Here is a 25,928-nt window from a genome sequence, read left to right as displayed (position 1 = left end):
CATTATTGGAATATCAGTTGGTGAATATCCTGTAAGAATGTGAAACTTCTGTACTTCAAAGGACACAATAAACAAGTTAAAATATACATGACAAATTAAGAACATAATTTTGCAGTACACCTGAAAACAGAGTTTTTTAATGAAAGGATTATATATCATTAAGTAAACTAGTACAAGAATGAGCAAAGGATACAAAGACATTGCATAGAAGAATAAAAATAGCCCATAAACCTAAGATATTGAATTAGACTTATAATCTAGAAATGATACATTGCATGCACATATTTCCACAAATATTCAGATTTCATTGTATTATTATTGTAAACAACATTTAATAAAACATGGTACACTATTGTACAGCCATTAATAATAAACATTCAGATTTCAAATACGGACAAGGAAAGTATAGTATAACCTCGCTTTTGTTAAAAACCGCTTATACATACAACACATTAATAAAAAAATTCTTCAGTTCAGTTTAGTTGCATGTATTTGCTCAGGAAGACAATATACCAAACTATGAACAAAATTTTCTCTGAAAGTTGTGGTTATAAAGGATGTTTATTGTATTCTATATCTCAATTTATAAAGCAAACGTGTATTATAAGCCACAACAAAATCAAGAATTTCCATTTGGGGAAAGAAAAAAAAGTTTGGGGTTTAGAAAATTATTTGGTGAGAAAATATATTTCTGTACCTTATGAAGAAAAAAAGGATGTGGGCTTTCTCTATGGGTTATTTTCCTTCAAATTTATGGCTTTGTTATTCTTTCTGCTTATAACTTTAAAAGTAACCATTTTAAACCAAGAGAAATCAAGCATCATATGTATTCTTTAAATGGTTATGAAAGAGTGTAACTTAATTGCAAATAAAAATGTCTTAGAAGTTCGATCCAACTCATAGGCATTGAACATCAGCTAACAGAAGGGTATGGGAGGTGAATTTTACATTTTTTGTGGATGACAGAGACAGGCCTAGCCATAGAGTGATGAAATACAATTTATATTTTAAGGTATAACAAAAAATAGTTAATATAAAAATTTCTCTGCTGGTTTGGGTCTCCTCTCTTCCCTCTAATGTGTACTCTGCATCCACACTGCGTTAACCAGATATTCACAGCAAAAATAACTGCTTAACCATAAAGGTCAGTTTTCCCTTCTGACACCAAACCTAACTCCTTAGAAGACAATTTACTTACTGATGACCTTATTAATGTCACAAGCTATATTATTCGTAGTCTGCCTATTTTACAATTTGCATTCTGCCTATTTTTTTCTTGCATTACCAAATGTGTGACTGCGCCTCTGATAAAAATAATGACTAGGTAACTTAATCAATGTATAGTTCCATAAGATCCATGATTGTATAGCTCTAGATATGGGAAGAAGCAATAAGAAGGAACAATTTCCTGGACAATAACAGACCAGTAAGAGAAATTAACAGGGGCCTAATTCAGCAATGGCACATTGACAGGCCTATCAACAAAATCCCCATCTGACCTCGGAATGATTATTCCTAGGGTCATGACAAATTGATCACAAAATGCCTCCCAAAACCTTAGTCAAAATTAAGATCAAAAGGGAGGGGATTGTAAAGAATGTTGCCCCCATCCAGTTCTACAGGAATCAAGTCATGAGCCACTGTAGTCACTGTCCTTCAACACACCCTGAAAGGAATTCAGGGCAAAGACCAGGATGAGGATTTTGTGCTCTGGGAAAACTGGTAGAACTGGCTCTTGGATAGATATTTTCAGGAGAAAACTTTATGAACCCAGTTTCTTGCAGTTTCCCATACTTAGAAAAGGACTCAAACCATTAACTGAGGTGTCTATTCCTTTCGAATAGCAGTCAGTTTCAAAGATATGCGCACATACCCCTTTGCCAAAATCACATATTCCCTGACCATCACCCTTACCTCTTTGGAATAGTTCGGAGATTTCTGCAAGACTGTCTCACAGGCTATAATCCTCTGGTTGGCTTGGATAAAATATTCCATTTCTTTCTTAGACTGACTATGGATCACCTTTACGAGGGAGGTATTTTAGCTTAATCTTATTTTATAGCCTCACTCCATTTCTCCCATCTCCCTCCCACAAAAGTTGTTTCTTTAGTAGACAAATTTAAAAAGATATCTTCTTTAAGACAGCTGTCACTTTTCCCCCCTCTACTCCAACATTTCAATATAAACATTCTAGCTAGAATGCTGGTGATTTTCAAAACATGCTTATTCAGAGATCTCCATGTTATTAATAGAAAGAGCTCTGTAATTAGGAACTCTTTAGAAATGCTTTAACAAAGTAATTTAACCCTAAACATTTAAAAGTGAATTTGTACAAGTCCAACAAATACATTGAAAAAAAATTTTTTTCCTAGAGGCTAAAGAAAAACACAAGTTCTTAGGAACTGAGTCCTACCTTATAAATTCACAATTGTTACAACACCCTTGTTGGTTTTATGTGCTAATGATAGTCTACCAACTATGAGGCAGAAGGGCAAAATGATTCCAGCAGAGAAACTAAAGAACAGAACCAACCAGGAGGAAGCTTCTTGTTGGCACAAAGTAAACTATACTTTTGCCCATGTAAGGACATGCAAACTTCTGAAAAAAGAAATCAGTCCTTTGGTATTTTAGAAAGGAAAGTGCCTTCTTACCTGCTCAAGGAGCTGACAAACAGCTAGCTGGCCTTGTTTTGGTGGCCTGTGTGACAATTCACATTCCTTTTCACTGAAAGGCAAAGATTAGATACGGGTCCCCACCCTGGCTCCAAGTCCATCCTGAAGTACAAGCGTTTGGTTATGACCTCACCTCCCCACACCTGGAGACTTGTCACAACATGGCCAAGTCCAAACAATAACTCGCTCCTCCACCCAACACTCTTCCTAATACTCCAATACATGGGACAGAATACATTTGAAAAATGGGGCACCTTCTTAAGGCAACTACTTCCTGCTTTTCTGAGTTCCCTTCCATAAAATGTCTCCTCTCAAATTATTCTGAATTCTGCTTTAGGATTCTCTTCCTCAAATACCAGTTGGGTGAGGTCAAGTCACACTGCAAAATCTTCAGCAGATCCTTAGTCTTAATAAAATTCCAACCCATAGTAAAGCAATCAAGAGTCCTTAGCATCAATGAAGTCTTTTTTCTACCCCTACCATCCTACATTTCTTGAGTGTTCCTGCCTGGTTTTCCTCATGCCATTTCTTGTATATTCCAACGCTCATTCTGTCTACGGAAATCTGTAGTTCTACCTACCTTTTCTAAGGATTAGCTTAAAGGTTCTTTGTTCCAAAAGTTTTCAAATGCCCTCTAAATGAATACTGAAACTCCTGGCTCTGTGAATTTAAAGGCAGTCTTCCCTAGCTGCCTCTCCCACCACCCCAGAATAGCTGAGGTACCTTGCCCACGTCATATGGCCATGTGATGAATCTCCTAAGAGGAAACCATCCATTTTCTCCTACTAGTATCCAAGCTCTTCTTAAAACAGATTCTATTTTACAGTTTTCCTCTATTAATGCCCCAAAGCACACAGAACAACTCAACACAAGTGTGTCTTTAATACGTAACTGAATAAATCGAGAAATAGCAATCAATTGAGAATCTAGTGCTTTTCTGGAGCTTTTGACAGAGAGGCAGTACAATGGATATGGATAGTGGGGGTCTGAGTGATCAAGATTAGCTTCACCACATTACTTCCCTGCTGTGTCTCAAGCATTTCCTCTAAAAATGAAGCTAAGGATCCCTACTTAATATGGTGATTGTGACAATCGGATAGTAATGCACAAAGAACCTCAACACAAATTGTCTGTGGGACATGCTATAGAGATAACAGTTAGCTATCTCTGGTCATAGGAGACCGCAATGCAATGTTTAAGGGGGTAGTTAAACAACTGTGTGTATGATTTAGGGAATGGTCAAGTCTTTAGTTGGACTGGCCTCTCAACAACCATTTCTTTTTTTTTTTTGGCTGTGCCTTGTGGCATGTGAGATCTTAGCTCCCCAACCAGGGTTCGAATGTGTGTTCCCTGAAGTGGAAGCTAACCCCTGGACCACCAGGGAAGTCCCAACAACCACTTCTTGAATGCTGACAAGTCCCCTTGACTTCTCCATGCTGCTGAAGTTTCCTCAGGTTATATACATAATGTGAAGAAGACATTTACCTAACAGAAATGTTGAGTATGATAATGTATGTAAAAACACTATGTAAAACTATGGTAAAAGATCAGTTTTATTATGGACTTTGACTCAGACAAAAAAGCCAAAAGGATTAAACATTTTATTCAATTTCTAGCATGTTCTATGAGGGCCTTGAAAATAATTTTTCCCTTTTCATATAATTTCCCTTCTCTTTACTGTTTATAGAACACTAAATTTGGATACTCAAAAGTTACCAAAATGAAAACTAAACCTGGAAGGGTTATATTTTGCACCCTCTGCTGGCCTCTGAGGAGAATAACATTACCTAAGACTAATTCAAGATCATCTATATGTTTATTTTCATGGATCTGACTGTAAAGATGTCATGGCATTCCACATAAAGACAAAAACTGTTTCAGCTCTATATTATGTATCGGACAATTAAACACAATTTGTGTATGCCTACTTTTTGTTTGTAACAATTATCATAGGATTCAAATCTAGAAAATTGTTTTTGTACAAAGGCTAGCTGCCCACCATTTATTTTTTTTCAAAATAATTACTTTAAAAGATTCTGCTGTTTCTATTGATATATTTAAGGCTGAAATCCACTGAAAATACCCAAACTTGTAACGTCTTAATTTCCTTTGCTACTACTAATGTTTGCAACCACATAATTTACTACCAAACTTACAAGGTTGTATATACTAACTGTGAATCATTTTCTTATATTCAAAGTCTTAGATTATGTATATGAAAACTAATTTATTAAACCTTTGTACACAAAGATGAACATACCTGTATAGCAAGCTTATATGAAGAATGAAGTTACAAAAAAGTAAAAGTGTTATTAAAACGGATGCATGTAAATCATTTACAAAAATACCCCAAATGGTATAAAGCTGCTCATCCCTGATTTTTCTCATTTGGTTGTTAAGAGTTGAAATATGAATTTTAAATGGTTAAATTTTTTCTTTTTAAAAAGTGATATATTAAACTTACGTACAGGATAATTAGCAAAATGTAGAAAGGGAAAACGATGTACAAAAGACAGATTAAAAACCATCACTCCTGACAGACATTCACAATCCAAAAATAGTATAAACCTTAACAAACTATCTCTAAACCGGCTCCTACTTACCTCCCCCCAAGTTTTTATCAGTGAGAATAAAATATAGTAAGCCTGCAAGCTCAGTCTTTCTGTTCTTTAAAAGAGGCCTGACCTTAGACCACAATTTAGCCTTGGATAGATTTTTTTTCTTTCACGTGGGAGGGACAAATAGGAAAACAATTTTACCTGTCCATTTAGTCCTAATTACCAGAACACAGTTATAATTAAATAGCACTGGGTGCTATGTCAAGCAGTCATTCAGAAGTCTTCTTGTTCTTTTGCTGGTTTCGAGGTGAATTCTTTAACAAGTTTCTTATCCTGAGGTACATTCCAGTAGATTCCGCCATGTTCTCGAATTCAAACGGTGTTATTCCGGTTGCAAACTTGCTCATGTCGGGGATAGCACTGTGGGCCTTCGTGGCTGCTGCAGGACTGCAGTCCGCATGAAGGAGCTGCTGGCTGCTCCCTCCATTCCTGACCTCACTGTTTGACTCGACCCTGCCGTGGTCAAGAGCACCTTTAGGGTCTACCTGAGTGGACTCTTCCTTTTCCTTCTGGCCAAGCAAAGCAGTCTCAGAACCTGGGCTCGAGGCTTGCTCCTCTTCTGATTTCTTTGCAGCAGTGCCTGGTACCTCGGCCTCCCCTGGCACCTGCCTTTGGGATGTTTTTCCCTCTGGGACAGGGAGGTCAGGTTCGTTTGGACAAGGTGAAGAGGCCACCGAATTCCCGGTTAAAGGTGTGTCTACAGGAATATCCGAATCACTGTTGACGCTCTCAGCCTGCTCCAGGGCCGCCCATATCTGCCTCTGCTGTTCTTCTAGTTCCTCCAGAGTCAGCGCGTCCTCGTCCATAGTCACGGATGCCGTTCTCGTCCGAGGTGAGTCACTGGGAGTCAGCGGCGGGGTGCCCTTGGGGAGTGGAGGAGTGAAGATGGGCGGAGGGGTGCCCCGGGGGAGCGGGGGAGGCGTGCCAGGGGGCAGCGGGGGCTGAAACCGAAAAGCTTCGCTGTTTGGGGACCCATGCGGGACCTCGGCATCTGAAATGAGGATGTTGAGATACTGAGTTGTCATACAGCACTTGATTTTACTAGCATCTATTATTTGAACTCAGGTGAATCCAGAGGTTTGATTGCAAAATAACAGGCTCAAGAGAGGAAAACTGGATCCTCAGATACCCGCTGTGTAAGGTGTACTCAGTGGTGTCCGACTCTTTGCAACCCTTTGGACTGTAGCCCATCAGGCTCTTCTGTCCATGGAATTCTCCAGCCAAGAATACTGGAGTGGGTCGCCATTTCCTTCGCCAAGGGATCTTCTCGACCCAGGAATCAAACCTGCATCTCCTGCATTGGCAGGCAGATTCTTTACCACTGAGCCCCCTGGGAAGCATACCATCATCATTGCTTAATGGCCTCAGTCCGTCTGAAAAGAACATCTACAGTGGGAGAAGTCAGGATCTCTGGTGCCAGGAACTCTAACCGAGGGTAACACAGTAGGAAATCTGGCTGGAAATGAGGCTGCCTAGACCCTTGAGTGGGCAGATGTGGAAGAAGCAGCGGAGGAGACAACTGGGAAACTCCCTGGCTTATTTCCCAGTTCTGTACCCCAGTCTAGATTGTTCAACTGAACTGTCGGTTCATGTGGTCAACTGGTCACTGGTCATCACTATCTGGGTGTCTCACAGACACAAGGGATCTGACCTGTATAAAACAAGCAATCTTTTACTGGAACTCAGACTCTTCCCCCGTTTGTTAACTCGTTCACTGGCACCACCAGTAGTATCTGGTTTAAGTCTCCAAAACTGAAACCTAGTCACCAGAGTCCTCCTCCTTTCCTTCCGCCCACACCCGGTCCTTAGCTCTCTGGGGTCCACCCTCTCCCACAGCCTGTCACAGCTGCTACATTATTTTGGGACCATTACTGTTGGTCAGGAATATCAGAGTTGTTCCTGCCTCTCGACTCGTCTTCCTTATACTCATCTTCAAACAATTAGTCTTTCTAAAACACAAATCTGGTCCTACTAACCTTTCCATCTCATTAAGAAACCCTTTAGTGCCTTGCCATGATCTAGAAGTTCAATCTCCTCTGTACCAGATGAGGCTCTCACAACCAAAAACTTGCCTATTTTGACTACGTCATTTCTTATAGCCCAGTCTGTACTCCAACTATCACACTGTTGGTGGACAAACATGCCATGATGCTTCATGCTTCTGTATTTGCATTTCTCACTTTCTCAAATGCCCTAACCCTACTCATCTCACCCTGGTCACATCCCTCAGGACCATCACAACCCTGCTTGACCACAGGTTCCATGGTAAACCCAGAGGATTCAGACAGCAAAAGACTAGGGGAGTACAGAGGGCAAGGCCTTTGTTCCCTTCCCTTGGCTTTCTGAAAGGATGGACTTTCCTCACAGTCTCTTTCCTGGGGGGAGACGGGATTTCGTGAATTTATACACTTAGGAAGAATAGCTGAGAAAGCCTGACTCAGTCCCGCCCTTCCTCCTCTTGGGAATGAGCTGCCAAAGGGGAATATTTTCCACTGTGTGTCTCAAAGCACTGTCCATCTGGGGGCCAGTCCAGATCCAGGGCCGCTGGGACTGGGTGCGAAGATTTGTCTTAAGAGCCCGGTTGGCGGGCCCATCCGGCTCTCACACCAAGCTATAAGCCTTCCAATTCGGCTCTGACCAGCAACAGTGGGGGTCCTCTGATACCCAAGGATAAAAGGGAAGATTTACTCTTGAGTTACTGCTCATTAAGACCTTCCTCTTTCTTAGGGAACTCAGCAGCATACAAACTCGTCCTACTTTCTCAATGAAAGCAGAACCACGGGGTGGGACCTACCCGAGTCCAGTTCCATGTCGGCGGGTGAGGCTGCTGCGCTGTCTTCCTTCTTCTGCTTCTTTGGACTACTGGGGCTGGACTGAGACGAAGACCTTTTGCTGCTAGGCTTCATGCTTGGCTAACGGAGAACCAAACCAAACACAAGTGAGTTGGGGGAGACCAAGCATTACACTCCATCCCTCCATTTAGACATGATACAGAGGACCAATCCAGGTAACTGATGAATGTAGTTACCTTTTTCCTTTGGATTCATCAGAAAACATAGAGCGCTTTATATACAAACAAAAACAGGCAACAAGATGCCTATGAGTTACAAAACCCCATGGATGAAAGCTATACATTTTTCTAAACCACACTCTGAAGATCTATTTACCGCTTGGAAGTTAGAAGTTAGGTAATTGGCAAACACGTCCTTCTGCTGACACGCCTGCATTGGTATTGACCCAAATATCCTCCATTCCTATCAATGAAAAGAGAAGGGAAAAAGAAGTGTGTATTTGGAAAATGTCATGCTCTGAAGTCTGCTTACAGTAGGTGAAGTGGTGATATCAAATTACATTCCTGCTTCATATGTGACTTTTCCTTTTTGCAGGGGGTGGGGGGTAAAAATAATAGTGCGCTGAAAGGGGAAAAAAAAACCCAACTCTGCCCGTACAACAGGCAGGACAGGATACTAAAAGAATACTTGACAAAACCACTTGGGCCAAAAAGGCTCTGCCTACTACTGAGAAGTTACAGGCAGTGACGACAGCCTCTCAGCAGCGTGGCTGGTCCCCACGCCCCTCCTGACACTAACCAGTACTGCCCATAGGCTGTTCCTTGCCCCTTTCTCCTAACTTGCTCACTCATGCTGTTTTCTACCTTCTGTCTTTTCAAACTGAGTAGTAATCACTCCTTTCTCTCTTATTGCCAGTAACACATTCAACAGCGGCTCCCAACAGGAATCACTTTGGGCTCCTGTGAAACCAACAGACTCTAGGGACTAAGTTAAGTCTAAGGAGAGGGGGTGCTCAGGAATGTGTACTTCTAATGCGTACCCCAAGGGGATTCTGATGTAGGCTGGGACTTGGACCCAATTTGCAGAGGCACTGATAGTTTGTACACCCAATTTAGCCAGCCCTTTACTAATTACACACATCTTCAGATCTGTTCACCAGACTCTTAAGTTCAGACCTTTGGCTGCTTCTCTACTGCGCAGTCCCTAAGAATAGCTAGAATGATTTTTTTTTTTAAAGTCATTTACTTATTTGGCTGCACTGGGTCTTAGTTGCAGCATGTGGGATCTAGTTCCCTGAGCAGGGACTGAACCCAGGCCTCCTGCGTTGGGAGCTCAGAGTCTTTGCCACTGGACCATGAAGGAAGTCCCTAGAATGCCTTTTTATTAAAATGTCACCACCACCATCACCACTACTACAGTTAGTTGTTGAATCCTGAAACATAAGATAAAAGTTGGAAAAGATTAAGTATAGCAAACCTTTCTTGTATCGGAGAAATTTTACTTTGTGGGGGGAAAAGAAGGAAAAGTAGGAAAAAGTTATAGTACATGTAGATTGATTACAGGTAGAAAAATACTTCCCAAGCAATTCTGTAAAACTTACAATACTGCTTCAAACCACCCCATGTTGTTAAAAAAGAAATAATAATCTTTTAATTTTAGGATAGCGTCAGATTTACAGAATCTAATCATTCTATTTTAGTTCCTTAGGGCATAAAGTCAGAAAAAACTGGGTTTGCTTTTTGACGTATTCAAGATTTCATTTAACATTCTAGTCAACACAAAGGAAATTAAAAAGTTAAACTCATAAGTAACACATTTTGTTGTCGTTGTTCAGTTGGTAAGTCATGTCCAACTCTTGACCCCATGGACTGTAGCACGCCAGGCTCCTCTGTCTCCACTATCTCCCAGAGTTTGCTCAAATTCATGTCACATTTACTATTTTTTTCTGGCCACACTGCATGGCTTATGGGAGCTTAGTTTCCCAACCCAGGATTGAGCTTCCACCCTCATCACTGAAAGTATAGAGTCCTAACCACTGCACAGCAAAGGAATTCTCAACCTTTACTTCTTTATGAGACAGTAATTGCTATATAAGGTAACATTTTGACAGTCTACACAAATAATTTTATATCCCCAAAAGAATATAAAACCAATATACTTACATCTGGAATTCCTCTGGGAGTAGATATATTAAAACCTGGATAGTTTACCAGTTTCGAGAGATCATAAGTGACGCTTTTATTTTGCTGTACTTCTCCAGCTTCTGTCTCTCCATCAGCACCATCTATTATGGGTCATCAAAAAGGTTAATATTGCTAAGTGCCCATATAAATCCCTCTCTGGACCAAAAGCAGACCTGGAAAGTGCTTGTATTTATGGCCACAAAATTATTCTGAGAATGGCTTTCATTATTTGTCTGAACCATTAGATTAGAATTCTTAAACAACATGGACATACCATTTTGATAAAAATATAAATATTGAAAAACTTGGAAAGTTTAGTTCTTCCATGAATTCCTTAAAAGTCTATTTTGCACTGATTTTATGATTTGCCTAATGCTCTATTCCAGTTCTTTTATTTAAGAGACATTTATATAATGGTTACTATATATGAAAAATGTTTTCTTCTCAGATGGTACTTTAAACAGTTTGTAAGTTTATAAGTATTCACTCACTTATTCTTCACAACAACCCTAAGAGGTACTTACTACTAATACCACTTTACAGATGACAGCAATCCTTGAAGGATGGTTGAGAACTACTTTATTCTTTTTGAAAAGTACTAAGTAAAGCGAACATTTATGTTGCTAATCCCATGTCTATATACCTAAGGCAACCAAATGGTTGATGAGAAGTTTTTCTTTATAGAAGTTTTCAGGATAATAAGCCAAGAAGTAATGAAAGAATGAGAATACAACCACTGTGCCATCCCCAATAATTAGATATTGGCAATGCTCACCAATGACTGGTTTTACCACCACTTCACAGGAAACAGGGACAGAGAGAAACATACTAAAAGGAAACCATGGGGATGATCAGCAAAATCTCAAAAAACCCAAAAGGACAAAATTCAGAGCTTTGTTAAAAACAAGAAAGGGAACTTACAGATTAAAAGACATTTAAGAGACTCTCAATTATCTACAATCATGTGTCCAAAGAATCCCTAGGTGAACAAATAAATTTAAGGAGACCAGTGGGGGGACTCCTCTGGTAGTCAGTGGCTAAGACTGCATTTTCAATGCAGGGGACCCAGGTTCCATTCTTGGTCAGGGAACTAGATCCCACATGCCACAAGAAGATCAAAGATCCTGTGTGCTGCAACTAGGACTAGGTGCAGCCAGATAAATTTTGTTTTTTTAGAGAGAACAGCAGACTTGCAAGCACCTACAGAAAGTGGCATGAGTAATGATAATTTGAATGTCAGCATGACTTGGGGATATAAAATATTAAAAGGACTGTGCTAAATATACTTTTTGGTACTACGTGAGAAGGGGGGCTTGGTAAATGTTTTGTTTTTATTTTAATGACCTAAGTAATATCTAGAAACACTTTCTTTTCTAATTTAGAGCATTAGAGATAATACTAAAATCTTAAGTGCAATCCTGTTTTCCCTCTCAGGGATAACCACTGTTGAGTTTGCTGTATATTGGTTAAGACTTTTAAAAACTTATTTACTATCTACCAGATGTCAGGCACTGTGCTACATGATAAACAAACATGTATGAACTGTGACAGGGCATGAAGAAAACACACAGGGTGCAGTGACAGAGACTGGCAGGACACGCAGGTGAACATGGGAGACCGACGTTCAAACCAGGTGGTCAGGGAAGGCCTCTGTGAGTCTAAACCCTAAAATCTAGATGGTTCTTTTCAAAAATATCTTTTACAAACATAACTCCTCATAGAAAATATACAGCATGGTTTCATCCATGTGGGATTTTTGTTTTTTAAGATCAACGGTACTGGTAGCAGCAGTGTTAGCACTGTCGTGTCTGACTCTTTGCGAACCCACAGACTGTAACCTGCCAGGCTGCTCTGTCCCTGGGATTCTCCAGGCAAGAATATTAGAGTGGGTTGCCATTCCTTTCTCTAGGGGATCTTTCCAAGACAGGAATCAAAGTCGGGTCTCTCTCACTGAAGGTAGATTTTTTACCATCTGAGCCACCAGGAAGATCAACAGTATCATAATAAGTAAGCTATCCAGAAATTTATCTTTTAAACTCAGTATTGCATAAGAATCTTGCCATGGGAGCTCCATGGATTTACTCCATTTATTAAATTCTACAAGGATTCTACCCCTTAGATCTACCACGGTTTACTTAGACATTCTCCCTTACGGCCTTAATGTTGTCTTAAAATATATATATATATATTCTTAAAAGTAATTTATTTTGGCTGCGCCGGGTCTTAGTTGTAGCATGTGGGATCTAGCTCCCCAACCAGGGCTTGAACCGGAGTCCCCTACATTGGGAGCAGAGTCTTAGCCACTGGACCACCAGGGAAGATCCCTTAATGTTGTTTTTTATTTTTCACTACCATATTCAATGCTAAAAAGTATTTTCACATATAGACATTTCCTGGGGCACATGTGTGAGTATTTTTCTAGATACCTAAGAGACGTTTTAGATTATATTAATAAGAAGGTTTATTTACTCTAACTTTTATAGATCTCCTGGAAGAGACAGGTCACATTTCTGTTACTATTACTGAGAAAGGCAAGAGTTTATGAGGTCTAGCTGGAGAGCTACTACCTTGCTAGGTAGTCACTGAGCAAGTCCAGATAATTACTTGATAACTCTCAGTGAAGTTTTAGTTCCTTCCTTATAAAACAAAGGAAAATCATGATGTTTTTTAGTCAACTCAGTACACATTAAACAAGACAGCCATTCCCATTCTATTTTATTGTTATTCTTTAATTTAAAAAAACAGAAAGACACAGAACCCTTAAGTTGACTTATCTAACTGAACATACTATACCTTTCCCATCATAGAGCGCAAGCCCTGAGTTCTCCAGTTCGGCCTCTTTGAGCCACCCTGGTGGGTATCCTAGCTGGCGCATTCGATATATAAAAGGTGGAAGACTCTTGTCCGTCACACCCAGTGCGTCCTGGAGTTCCTCACTGAGTAAAAATAGAAGAGGAGGAAAAAAAATACTGTATTCTTGCTTGGATGAAGATACATACTGTTCTAGTATTTTAAACACATCCACGTCCTTACAGCACAGACTTGTGGACACGGCGGGGGTGGGGAAGAGGTTGGGGCAAACGGAGACAGCAGCATGGAGACATACACATCACCATATGCAAAACAGACAGACAACAGGAATCTGCTGCATGACTCACAGAACTCAAACCGGGGCTCTGTAACAACCTAGAGGGTGGAATGGGCTGGGAGGTTCAGGAGGGAGGGGACACATGCATACTTGGGGCTGGTTCATGTTGATGTATGGCAGGAAACACCACAATATTGTAAAGCAATTATCCTTCAATTAAAAATAAATAAAAAAAAAAACAAACCACATCCATGTCTCATATTACACAGCATGTGGCACAGCAGTGCCATCAATCACAATACAGTTAAGTCCCCTACATACGAACCTTCAAGGTGCGAACTTTCAAAGACGTGACTGCCTCTTATGCTAGCTGTTGTAGTGTTAACTACTGTCCTTTTCAAGGAACTGTACTACAAGATTAAAATTATTTTTTGTGTTAGTTTTTTTATGTATTATTTGTGTGAAAAATATTAGAAACCTATTAAGCTATATATGCCCAACTGTGTTAGCTGGATACCTAGGCTAACTTTGTTGGACTAATGAACAAACTGGACTTACGAACATGCTTCTGGAAAAGAACTCCTTTATATGTAGGGGACTTATTGTAGATATCTTTTGGATTAATCGATGTACCTTTTATATAGAGACTTGCGGGAGAACACTTATTTTCTGATTATTACCCTGAAGATACACAGAACTTGTTCCAAAAGGTGGGGACATAGAAATGACATTCTAAGGTAAAATGACACAGGTACCTAATAACTCCTGGCTTAAATCTTCCAAATCTCTCTTCTACTTCTTCTGCATGATATCGCTGCTGAAAATTCTGATTGTTTGTCTCACCACAGGCATCCATATACTCTTTTCTCTTTTCACTTATTCGAGCAGCATTTCGAGGCTAAATCATAATGTGTTTAGAAAGAATGGTATCAAACAGTGTAGAAATATTTCAGAAATTAAATAAACATAAGCACTTTTCCTAGGTCAAGCACACAGATTATTTCAGTTTTACTGCATAAGGAGCAAGTATAAAAGAGACTGGATAGTTTAGAAAAATAAGCAAGGAAGAGAGGCAGTCCTTCAATTTCTTATTACCTTGGTACTATCACAAAGTTTTTAAAATAAATTGTCTAAACATGAATTCTCATCATGTTTTATTCATCTTAAATAGAGAGCACTGTAATAAATTATTATTTTTTAAAATAATGTCTTAAAACTTATGGACAAATTTGGAAAGATTTAAAAATTAAGGACTACAGGAAAGTAAGACAGGAAGTTTCTTTATATCGCACAATGCTATAGATGCATTGAAAATATTAGAAAGCTCTGGTTCAAAGATTTTTTTTTATATGAGAAAAATTTACCATTGGGCAATCTTTCATTTGATGCTCTTCAGAACCACAATTGAAACAGTGAGGCTTTGGCCTATTTGGTCAAAAAACAAAGATTTTCACAATGTAAATAGAAATATCAAAGCAAATCAATAAAATTCTGTGTGACAGCAACGTGTATCAGAACAAGAAAGCACGCAGATCACCAATTACTAACATCTGCAGAAATGACCTCACTTTCACCTCCTGTCCTAATGAGTTACGCAAATATTACTTTTGATCAAGTCTTTTAACCAAGAGCCCTTATGTTCCCAACTGATCTGTTACCTCTGAATTTTGTCAGTGGCTGATAACAGAAGGATTTGAGGCAAACAGATTATCATATTTTCTTTTAGGAAACTTGGAAAGGGGTAGATGGTTATAAGACAGCAATCAAAGACAGCAGTAATTAATCCTTTCCACCCACCCAGGCACATCAGGCCTGAACCAATGAGCTGCAATATGAGTGACTTAGAGATTTACTCTATGTCTATGTACTGAAATTCTGGTTTAATCTGCTTATTTATAGTAAGCCAGTAATATTAACTTTTCAAGCTATAAGAGTTTATGGTTTTGGTTAAAAAAGAAGAAGAAAACAAAAGCAACTCCCCACACAAACCTTTTTGCCTTTACTTGTATTTCTTGCCCTTCTAGAGAAACAATGTGGCTGAAGACTTGCTGGTACCTTTAGTGAGTTTTATTAAGGAATAGTTATCATAGTCTGCACAATTTGGTTTTTTTTTAAAGGTGAACTTAATGGCAAGATGCATAAAGATCTTCATTCACTATGTAGGATACTTGGGTATTTCCCATCCTTCCGTAAGCTGAGGGTTTTCATTTAGTAGCGGTTGCCCCAATTTATCAAGGCAAAAATTAGTAAAATACAGGACACTTCCTACAACCTGCAGAAAACAAGTCAAAAAATATTGCTATTTAAGCAGAAAAAAAAAAAAGATGACATTAGATACTGTAAGACTATGATTAATTGTTTTTACCAACTTATTTCTGGATGATGAAATTACTAGAAATAATAATCAACTCCCTAGTGAAGGAGTCACATCCTGATGTGTCAGTAAAATCTCCATCACTGAATTCCCTCACGTTGCCTAGATCATGGAGTTTTTCCTGTTGGATTGCTACTGTCAGGGGCACGCCCTCCAGACTTAAAGAGCAAAAATTTGTCAACAATTCTTCTATTTCCCATTTCTTTACTTCCTTTTGTAGCAAGATCCTCAGAAAGCTGTCTTTATTTCTATATTCATTGTTTCCATTTCCTTGTCTCCCAATAGGAGAAAAATTCCATACAAATTTGGAAAAATTTCATACAGAAAAGTTGAAACACCATGAGCCCTCATCTGGATTCAACGATGGTTAACGGACATTTCTGTGTGCACATCGCTCTCTCCACACAAAAACATACTTTTTACTGAGCCATTTTTAAAAAGTAAGCTGCCACCACTCTCACCTTGGTCTAAGCTATTATTTGCTCCTGCTGGAGACTAACAACTTCCTACCTGAGTTCCAGCTTCCACATATAACCAGCTACCGCATTGCACCATTCACAACATGGCACCCCTAATACTTCAGTATGAGCCTCCTAAGAATAAGAACATTCTCCTACAAATCATGGTACCACCGTCACACTTGAGAAAACTAGTAACACTTTATATCATCTATATCCTGTCTGTGCTGGGAGGATGAAGAGCCCACAGATTTTACTGAGAAGATTTATAAGACATGGACACAACTCTGCATATGTGATAAAGGCTAATATCTCCAAAGGTATTACGCAAGATCACCCTATAGAGTGCCAAGTGGAAAGACCAGGACCAGTGAGTACAAGAAGCACATTTCAGCTCAACCTTTAGAGAGTGCAAATTTCTATCAGAGATGTGAGAAATGAAGAAGTATGTCTCTCTTTTTCTTTTTTAAGGGAATTCCACGTTACTGAGAAGAGTCAAAAAAAAAAAAAAAAAAAAAAAAGACCAGGATGCTAGCTATCAGGGCGCTTTAAAGAAAGATCCCTGACCTTGAACTGGATAACTTCATCTCCCTTCTAAACAATAAGGTTCTTGGATTTAAGGTGGCACCTGCCTAGGATCTTGCACACTTATTAGTCTAAACTGTGGTATGTCAATGGCACACAATACTCCATGAACATGAAAACTGGTCTTCCTTTAATGGAATCCAGGATTCCATCATCTTCTTTAAAAACTTCTTTAAAAGTTGCAAAATCACACATGACACTGCACTGACACTTCTGAATTTTGCATAGGCATCAAAAGGCCTACATACAGGCTCATCTCTGTTAAAAATCTTCTGTTTTTCACTCACTATATGAGTCTTTCAAATATTTAACATTCCCAAGTTGCCACTTGTTATACTAGTTATCCCTCTTGGATTCACCCATCTATAAGTTCCACAAGCATGCTTTCTATATTTTCATCCAAGTTCCTGAAAATGATGAGTGGGGAGAGGATGATGAATAGGTGGAATAAAGAGAATTTTTAGGGCAGTGAAACTGCGCTATATGAAGCAGTAGATACACATGGTAGATGCGTAATGGTAGATGCGTGTGACTGTATAAATCCATAGACCGTACAGCGCCAGAAGTGAACCCTAGCCTAGACCATGGACTCTGGGTGATAATGATGTGTCACTGCAGAGTCATCAATTGTAACAAATGTACCATCTGGTGGGAGATGTTGACAGAGGGGGAGGTTATAAATGTGTGGGGGCAGGGGACGTGTAGCAAATCTCTGTGTGTCTCACTCAATTTCTCTGTGAACTTGAGAAAAATATAAAATCTATTTAAAAAAGAAAAGAAAAGAGAATGAACAGATAGGATAGTCAGGAGAAAAAGTCCTCTGAGGTGTATCCATTGTACCCCTAGGTCACAATGAATAGTTCTTAAAAAGCAAACTATAATATTTAGAAGGCTGAAGTCGACACTGTTGTTTAGAACAAATTTAATGAAAGAATGTGTGATCATTAGATGACACGTGACTACATCAGTTTACCATTTAAAGGCTCCCAATGGACAGAGGATAGGAAATATATCTGCAGAATTCAAAACTAAAGCGTCCAAACTTACACTAAAAGCTTCCTTATTATTAACGGCACTGGATTCTTCTACTTTATGGTCCTCTTCTAGCATAACACTGGATGGCTAACACAAAGAAAAATACAAGTTACAAAAGCTAAACAATTTTTAACAACTTTAAATTTCATAATTGAATGTGAACAAATTCACTTTATTTTCTAATACATACCATTAAGATATATATAAGTTTGAATTCATTGCTGTGATAATTAGGGGGAGTAAGAAGTTAAGCTAGGTAGGAAAGTTTATGAAAGCTATTTTCAAAGTGAGGAAGTTAAAAAAGATATAAAAGATAGTATCTTCTGAAGCATTAGCTTACACAATGACTTTTATGTTAATAAATATTAATTATGGAACTTTCAACATTTAAACTGACAAGACAGGCTTTATCTTCAAATCAGATAATCAAAAATTTAAATATATAAACTTGACATTGCTGGTCGATACTGATACTCAAGGCACAAAATTCTGAAGTGTTTCTTGAATCAAAAATTAAATAACATTCAGTACGGTTTTTATTGGTAAATGTATCCTGTTCCTTGAATCTTTAAAAAAAATTATATATAATAGATGAAAACTAAAGGTGACAAAAATTTAGTAAATTAGAATACTCCATTCTCCAACCTCTGAGGATAAACAGCTAAAGATCCTTATTTGAGAGCCTCTACTTACCTTAACTTTTAATTAAAAAAAAAAAAAAGCCCAGAAATCATAATCCTGATATTCTTGAGATAAATTTATGCCCTAATATTCACACAGTGGAATCTCTCAGATTTCTTTGGGCATGCTACTGATTTTTAAAACAACTAGAGGGGGGGAAAAGGATGACATATGAACTTCTTCATTTTAGGAAAAAAAAAAACCACAAGAAAATCCATTTTTTATAGTCCCCACAAAAAGAGATGTTTTTCCCTGGCCTAAAATTAATTTTCTGCCCCAAACCATGTGTCCAAGTTAGGGAATGGTGCACAGGGACAGGCTTTGAGTGTAGCCAGGTGTGAATATTATCCCTAAGAAAAGCAATCACAATCCAAAAGAAAAAAGCCCCATGGCTGCATTGGTCAGATTGTGGAGAAGGAAGCCAGGTTGCAGGATGGAAAGTGAACAGACAATCTCAACAACCATTTTGGTTTTGATTCAAGAGGATCCCCAGAGCCGCCTAATAGTTGGCAGTAAAACGCAAAACCTACTAATCTTAAAGTCTCTTAAGTTTGAAATACCTGGGGCAAAAGATTAAAGGAAGTCTTTTCCACATCATTTTTCTGCTGTTCCTCAAATCTTTTTACTAAATTTGATACAAATTCCTCTATTTCTTGATGATATTGCCTGCATAAGAGGACAAAATGGTCAGAACCCAGACAGAGTAAAACACTGACTTGACTGAAGTCATGCATTTTTAGAAGATGGCATGTGTTATTTTGTTTTTCAGAGTTTATATCAAATCACTGACTCTATGTAACAGTCTAATCTATTCTTTAGGGAAAAAAAAAAACAAAACCCATTTTTGCCAAGTTAACAAAATGATGATGATTATCTAACACAGTGCCTGGCATATAACAGCTGGCAGATACTTACACAAAGACTACATGGATTTATAAATTTTACAAACAATTTGTAAATATATAACACATGAAAATGGTTCAAAATTCAAAAGAAGAAAAAGAGTTAGTTACATGACAAAAAGCCCCCTTCCTACCCTGTCTCACAGCCACTTATTTCTGCAACACACACACAATCAATGCATTCAGCTCTTCCACAGCCTCTTCCTACAGACTCTTTCTGCACACACAAGACAACACCTATGTAAATATGACACTGCAGGAAAAAAAAAAAAAGACCAAAACGCAACGCAAGAAAAATGACCGAGGTCTATGTTCTCCAGCTCTCCAGGTCAAGAACCGTGTTCATCAAATACTCCTCGGTACTCAGTTCAGAAGTGGCCAAAAGAGCCAAATTCCTCTTCGTGGACTTGATGACTTGTCAGGTCTCTTTAGCCCTGACATCTAAGATTTCTGCAGGCACAACCCCAGGGGAGTGGTGCAGACATTAAGACTGTCAGGAGGGACTTCCCTGGGGGTCCAGTGATTGAGACTCAGCGCTCCCAATGCAGGGGGTGCACGTTCGATCCCTGTTTGGGGAACTGAGATCCTACATGCTGTGCAGCGTGGCCAAAAAAAATTTTTTTAATTAAAAAAAGAAAAAAGGTCTGCCAGGAGCTTGAGTTAGAAGCTGACTCTAATGGTGACAGTAGCCCTGAAGTCCCACGTGGCCAGCACCATGCCACCAGCTGTACCACTCCACAGAGCCTCAGGTTCCACTTCTGTGAGATAAAGTAGCCAGTGGATCTGCCATGCAGGTTAACACCTCAATATGCTCCCTTTACCGTGCACAGCGTCTAAGATAACAACATGTGATGCGGGAGGGGGCAAGCAACTATCTGAAATGTCCATGACCATGCTTCAAGCAACGCATGGGCCAAGGCCTCAAACCATTTCAGAACATTCTAGCAAGCATCGTAGGAAAGCACTGAGTCATCCTAGACCCAAGAATACTGAAAACTAGCAAAGATCTAGTTCTGCTATTCAAAAAAAAAAAAAAAAAAAAAAAATCACGTGGTAAGTTTTGACCATAGTCAACAGGGAAAACTCAGCTCCCTGATTTTGGTAGCGAAATGGTGGTAGCAGTGCCTTTTATTAGTGGCTGTCTATTGGGCTACTGGGGCTTCCCTGGTGACTAAGTGGTAAAGAATCCACCCGCTAATGCAGGAGCTGCAGGTTCAATCCCTGGGTAGGGAAGAGCCCCTGGAGAAGGAAATAGCAACCCACTCCAGTATTCTTGCCTGGAAGAAATCCCATGGACTGAGGAACGTAGTGGGCTACAGTCGATGGGGTTGCAAAGAGTCAAACACCGTTTAGTAACTAAACAACAACAACACTGGGCTCTTACAGGTGCTCATTTAGTTACCTAAAAGGTAGTTACTATTAGTGTCCTGTTTTCCAGTAAGGAAACTGATATGCAGAGAGGGTCAGTGACCTCTCCAGGTTCACATATGTAGAAAGCAGAGGTAGTCAGATTCAAATTCAGGTTTATATGACTGCAAAGTCCTGGCTCTTACCATGATTCCATAAATTTTAAGTAAAAGAATACAGATGGTATAAATACAGATGACAACAGCATATTTATATAAACATTGTATCATAAACACATTAGCTCATAATATTTAGGAAAGAAAAAACTACTTACTTTGAAATAACATTGTTCATAAATAGAATCTGTAATAAAGGTCCATCTAACTTAGTATTGTTCACCAATATTCCACTAGAACAGAAGTTAAAACATATTCTTAGAAGACATTAAAGTAAAACTTGCATATGTATATATAAACACTGAACCTTTATCATTTCTAAGTACCAAAGATCATATAATATTTTACAAATAAGATCAAGAACCACCGGGAACTCCGGTTTTCACCAATTTTACATACTTGAACAATTTTATAAAGATTATCTTTTACTTTACATATATATTTTAAATATTCCATAAAAAATTAAAAGCTGCAGTTCAGTTTTCAGCCAAAAAGTTTCTTTACCTAATGGCTGTTTGTTTATAAATTGAGGAGAAGGAGGAACTGAGTAAACCAGCAGGTTACAAAGAATATAATTCTGAAAGAATCAGAATAAATTTGGCTTGGAAATATATAGGAAATGGAAACACTTTATAAATAAATGGGTAGACTCTTTTTGGAGGGCAGAGCACACTGCACTATATATCTCGGATCCAAAATTTTAAAGTAAAGATGTAAAATTACACTGTTTCTGGATGTGACTTTCAAAAACTGGAAAAAATAGAACTAGACTGCAGCCTTGAAATCTGCTATATATTCCTTCGGTAACCTGCAAGCAGCTGTATCTGATTTCTCCACCCCTTCCTCAAATCCTTGTACCTGTACAGCATGTGAAATCAATCAATCTGTATGTGGAACTGCTCACATCAAGTAGAGAAAATTAAAATATGAAGACATTCAGAAACTTGTTTCAATCTGCACAAACTTCAGTTTTAAAAAAAAGATACATTGTGGGCTTCCCTGGTGGCTCAGTGGTGAAGAATTCGCCTGCTAACGCAGGAGGCACGGGTTCGATCCCTGGTCCAGGAAGATCCTACATGCCATAGAGTAACTAATCCCACGCACCACAACTATTGAGCCTGTGCTCTACAGCCCAGGAACTGCAACTTCTGAGCCCTTGTGCCACAACTACTGAAAGCCAAGCGCCCTGGAACCCGTGCTCCACAAGGGAAGCCACCGCAACGAGAAGCCCGCACACCACAACTAGAGTAGCCCACACAGCAACAAAGACCCAGCACAGCCAAAAATAAATAAATAAATAAAACTATCCAACAAAACAAAACACCCTGTTTTTAAAAACCACATGCAATTGTGTGGCTCTTGATTGGAGTTCAGTTTGAGCAATCAGGGATAAAGACATTCAGTTGGGGAAATCTGAATATGGTTGAGAATGTTGTTAAGGAAATCATGTATTAAGTGTGATCATGGTGTTGTGGTAATACATGAAAGTTTTTAGAGAAAAGAATACATGCTGAAATATTTGGGGTAAAATATGTATATGGAATTAGAAGAAGGTGATATGTCAAAATATTGTTAAATCTAAGTGATAAAAAGGAGTATTAATTATACTATTGTTTCCACTTTCTGTACATTAAAAATTTTCATCATATAAAGAAGAAACAACAACAAAAACCAACTCACAATGTTTACTGGCTAAAAGAAAGAGACACTTTAATATGCAAGTTCCAAAAATAAGGGTTAAATCAAGACAAATGGGGTACAAATTTTATCTAAATTTTTTTCTTCCTTGGTTTTCTACAGAAAGTTCTGTCAGTCTCACAATGTGGAAAACCCTAATTCTAAATAAATGAATAAATATATGATTACTCCTTTTTCAGGATACTAATGCTTCCTTCTTATAAATTGGCAAAGCCTATAATGCTGCAATCGTTTGAACTCAGGTGATTGTAACCCACTTATAAAATAAATATTTAACGTTCAAATGATCGACTCTATTACAAAGTATGCGCCTGTCTAAATAAAAAATCTCTACATGTATAAAAATTATGATTTTTTTTTTAGGAATCCTACTCACATTCAATACATTTACTACCTAACCAGAAACAACCGTAGATCCACAGAGTGTCCTCACATAGATAGGAAGGAAGGTAGGGCATAGAGAAATTATTCTTTAGACATATTCTGAAATATGTTTAAATTCTAAAATTTTAGTCACCAATGTAGCAGGTTATTTCAGCTGGTACCAGGGACAAAAAAATTCCACGTGAAACTGCATCATGGCACCCCGAAGTCTGAAAGCCTTAACATACCACTCTGTAATAAATCTGTTTTAACAAATATTTTAGATTTAGTGACTACTAAATAAATGCACACTGAGAAATATTGGGGCCTTCCTGATGGCTCCATGGTAAAGAACCCACCTACCAATGAAGGAGACACGGTTCGCTCCCTCATTCGGGAAGATCCCACTTGTTGTGGAGCAACTAAGCCTGTGCGATTCAACTACTGAGCCTGTACCCTAGAGTCCAGGAACCATAACTACTGAGCCCAACTGCCACAGCTACTGAAGCCTGAGCCCTAGAGGCTGTGCTCGGCAAGAGAAGCCACAGCAAGGAGAAGCCTGCACACTGCAATTGGAGAGTGTCCCTGCTCGCTGCAACTAGGGAGAAGGCAATGGCACCCCACTCCGGTACTCTTGCCTGGAAAATCCCATGGGCTGAGGAGCCTGGTGGGCTGCAGTCCATGGGGTCGCTAACAGTTGGAAAAGACTGAGCGACTTCACTTTTGCTTTTCACTTGCATGCATTGGAGAAGGAAATGGCAACCCACTCCAGTATTCTTGCCTGGAGAATCCCAGGGACGGGGGAGCCTGGTGGGCTGCCGTCTATGGGGTCGCACAGAGTCGGACACGACTGAAGTGACTTGGCGGCAGCAGCAGCAGCTGCAACTAGAGCAAAGCTTGTGCAGCAATGAAGATCCAGCATAGCCAACAAATAAATAAAATTACATAAAAAAGGAAATATCAACATGTAATTATCTATTAAAATTAGGTGCCTGAAAGCAAATTTACTCACTGTACCTTTTTCAAAAGCAACTCCTTTCTCTTCTTCTAAAATTTACCTCGCATTGTTTCTATTTACAGACACATTTTAATTGTGTAAATAAATCTTCAGCTATATCAATACTGTAATTTGAATTGTAACTTCCCAGAAATGTTCATTGAATAGAAACAACATGAATAGGTTGATAACTTGCCTGAAGATAACTGGTTTTGAAGATTAAGTAAAAAATTTCTGGTGTTTCACACGTATTTTCACCCAGTCAGTTTCAAAGTTTAATGCAGTTATGAGAATTCAAATTTTACCCTCACAAATTAAAGGATCATTACTGTGCTTTCTTCAGAGTACATGGAACAAATAGAAGTGATACAAAAGTCCCAAATACTTTTTAAAAAAACAAACAAAAAACCTGTGATTAAATATTAATATCAGGACAAAATAAAAAGTACATTACAGTGCAAATTCAAGATCTCATACCTTGGTCGAGTCAAAATATTCAATTTTCTTTTAAGTTCTTGATGTTATTACTTGTTAAGGAGTATCGCCCTCATTAAACAGAAATAAGATCATAAAATTCAACTACTAACCTCACTTTTGATGTCAATGTTATAAACATACGTTACAAAAGTTAAAAGATAAATGTTTTGAGGACGACACATTTACTGACCTTTTCTGTTGCAGGACTCGTACCTGGATCTAAAAAACTAAAATACATACCCTTCCAACATGGTATTTCTAAGACAGGGTCATGTAATTCAAAAGAGACTAACAGACTGAAACCAAAAATGCTATTCGGACAACGGTGTACCGTCAGAAGTTAAACAGCCACTTAAGAAAACGTTCCAGGTCAAAAGCATCATGATAACTCAATAAGGTAAATGCAGCATAACAAACTGTTAAGAAATGAAAAATCTAGGATGGGATCTATGAATGTTCACCGCCAAATCCTTTCAACTTTTCTATCTTTAGAAATTTTCCACAATAAAATGTCCAGGAAAAAGGCATTATGAAAAAAATGGCTTCGAAAACCTTACACTAGAAAACAGTTCCTGAACCAAAATTGTAAGCCAAGTAAAAATAAACAAAAAATTTTAAAATAAGTTAACCCCCACCCGCAAACACCCAGTAAGAATATATTAACACATTTTACTAGAAAGCCTGTGGACACGTAACTATCAAACGGAAACGTAATGCACATTCCACACGGAAGCTGATTCAAAGTGGAAGAACTTTCAAATGAATCCCCAATGGTCATCAGGCAATGAACCATTTCTCTGTGCCTGCCTCGGCTCCTTAGGAACCCCAACTCCGCAGAATAGGACCACTAACTTTGGCCCCGCCTTAAAAACACATCTGCGCCCAGGTCAAAGTAGCCGGTATCGCCTAATACACCACACAGCGTGTCTGCATCAACTTTACACTGGTTCCGAAAAAGGAGACCGGATAATGACTCAAAAGACGGGAAGAGACGTGGTGAACAGTCTATAACTGAACAGTTCAAACAGTCCGGAATAGCGCTAAAATCCCGCCCCAGACTCGCGGACGGGAGAAGCGAATGAGGTCGAGGAGACGAATCCCACAAGGAGAGAGGTCTGCGCCGAGGCCTCGAGGACAGCTTACGCAACCTGAACCCTAGATTCTCAGGCTGAATTCTGGCCCTTGTGGAATTTCCGCCTGAGCCCTCCCGGCACGGGCCCCACCACAAGCCCCGGTGACAGGGCCCAGCGAACGGGAAGGATATTCTCGGCGCGGAGCTGCTCGATGGTTTCCTCGCACTGCCGAAGCCGTTCCCGCAGCTCCGCGTCGCCAGTCCCATTCTCGTCCTCCTCGTCGCCATTGTCGTCCTTGAAGCGGGTATGAACGGGCTTCGGAGTCGACTCCTCGGGGTGGTCAAACGCCTCGAACAGCTCTAAGTCGCCAAAATCCACCTCCGCCGCCATTTTGGGCTGTGGGAAAGAT

The 25,928-nt window shown here is 39.2% G+C and overlaps 2 protein-coding genes across 4 annotated transcripts in view; both read right to left on the bottom strand.

The window, feature by feature from the left end:
• CLIP1 (CAP-Gly domain containing linker protein 1) overlaps window positions 1-2,703 on the bottom strand; it is a 144,523-nt gene extending 141,820 nt beyond the window's left edge. The window contains exon 1 of the mRNA XM_060401140.1: window positions 2,652-2,703. The gene's annotated coding sequence lies outside the window, so the exon portion shown is untranslated. The remainder of the gene's footprint in view (window positions 1-2,651) is intronic.
• On the bottom strand, window positions 108-25,928 carry ZCCHC8 (zinc finger CCHC-type containing 8). 3 transcript variants are annotated; one of them, XM_004017335.6, is made up of 14 exons: window positions 25,711-25,928; window positions 24,447-24,489; window positions 21,070-21,144; window positions 19,047-19,152; window positions 17,818-17,892; window positions 15,522-15,625; window positions 15,343-15,408; window positions 14,718-14,778; window positions 14,109-14,251; window positions 13,059-13,201; window positions 10,245-10,366; window positions 8,458-8,544; window positions 8,085-8,202; window positions 108-6,281 (listed from the first exon to the last, which is right to left on the bottom strand). In XM_004017335.6, exons 1-14 carry the CDS (start codon window positions 25,907-25,909, stop codon window positions 5,500-5,502), a joined length of 2,124 nt encoding a protein of 707 aa, XP_004017384.2. In that variant the 5' UTR covers window positions 25,910-25,928; the 3' UTR covers window positions 108-5,499. The 3 variants fall into 3 exon arrangements, with proteins under 3 accessions (XP_004017384.2, XP_042089971.1, XP_060257127.1); XM_042234037.2 differs by lacking the exons at window positions 19,047-19,152; window positions 25,711-25,928 and having other exon boundaries at window positions 24,447-24,468; XM_060401144.1 differs by lacking the exons at window positions 15,343-15,408; window positions 15,522-15,625; window positions 19,047-19,152; ... (1 more) ...; window positions 24,447-24,489; window positions 25,711-25,928.

This window comes from Ovis aries, chromosome 17 (genome assembly GCF_016772045.2).
Source record: "Ovis aries strain OAR_USU_Benz2616 breed Rambouillet chromosome 17, ARS-UI_Ramb_v3.0, whole genome shotgun sequence".
NCBI classification, from domain to species: domain Eukaryota; kingdom Metazoa; phylum Chordata; class Mammalia; order Artiodactyla; family Bovidae; genus Ovis; species Ovis aries.
The sequence above is the reverse complement of the archived record's forward strand: the minus strand, read 5'-3'. Positions and strand labels throughout refer to the sequence as shown.

Bases quoted from the DNA above. Each gene is read 5' to 3' on its own strand.
- ZCCHC8 (XM_004017335.6), bottom strand. From the start codon at position 25,909: ATGGCGGCGGAGGTGGATTTTGGCGACTTAGAGCTGTTCGAGGCGTTT. The intron at 10,367-13,058 runs GTATAGTATGTT...GACCCATAATAG, and splicing joins TGCGCTCTATGATGGGAAAG to ATGGTGCTGATGGAGAGACA. The intron at 6,282-8,084 runs GTAGGTCCCACC...TCCTCATTTCAG, and splicing joins CGACATGGAACTGGACTCGG to ATGCCGAGGTCCCGCATGGG.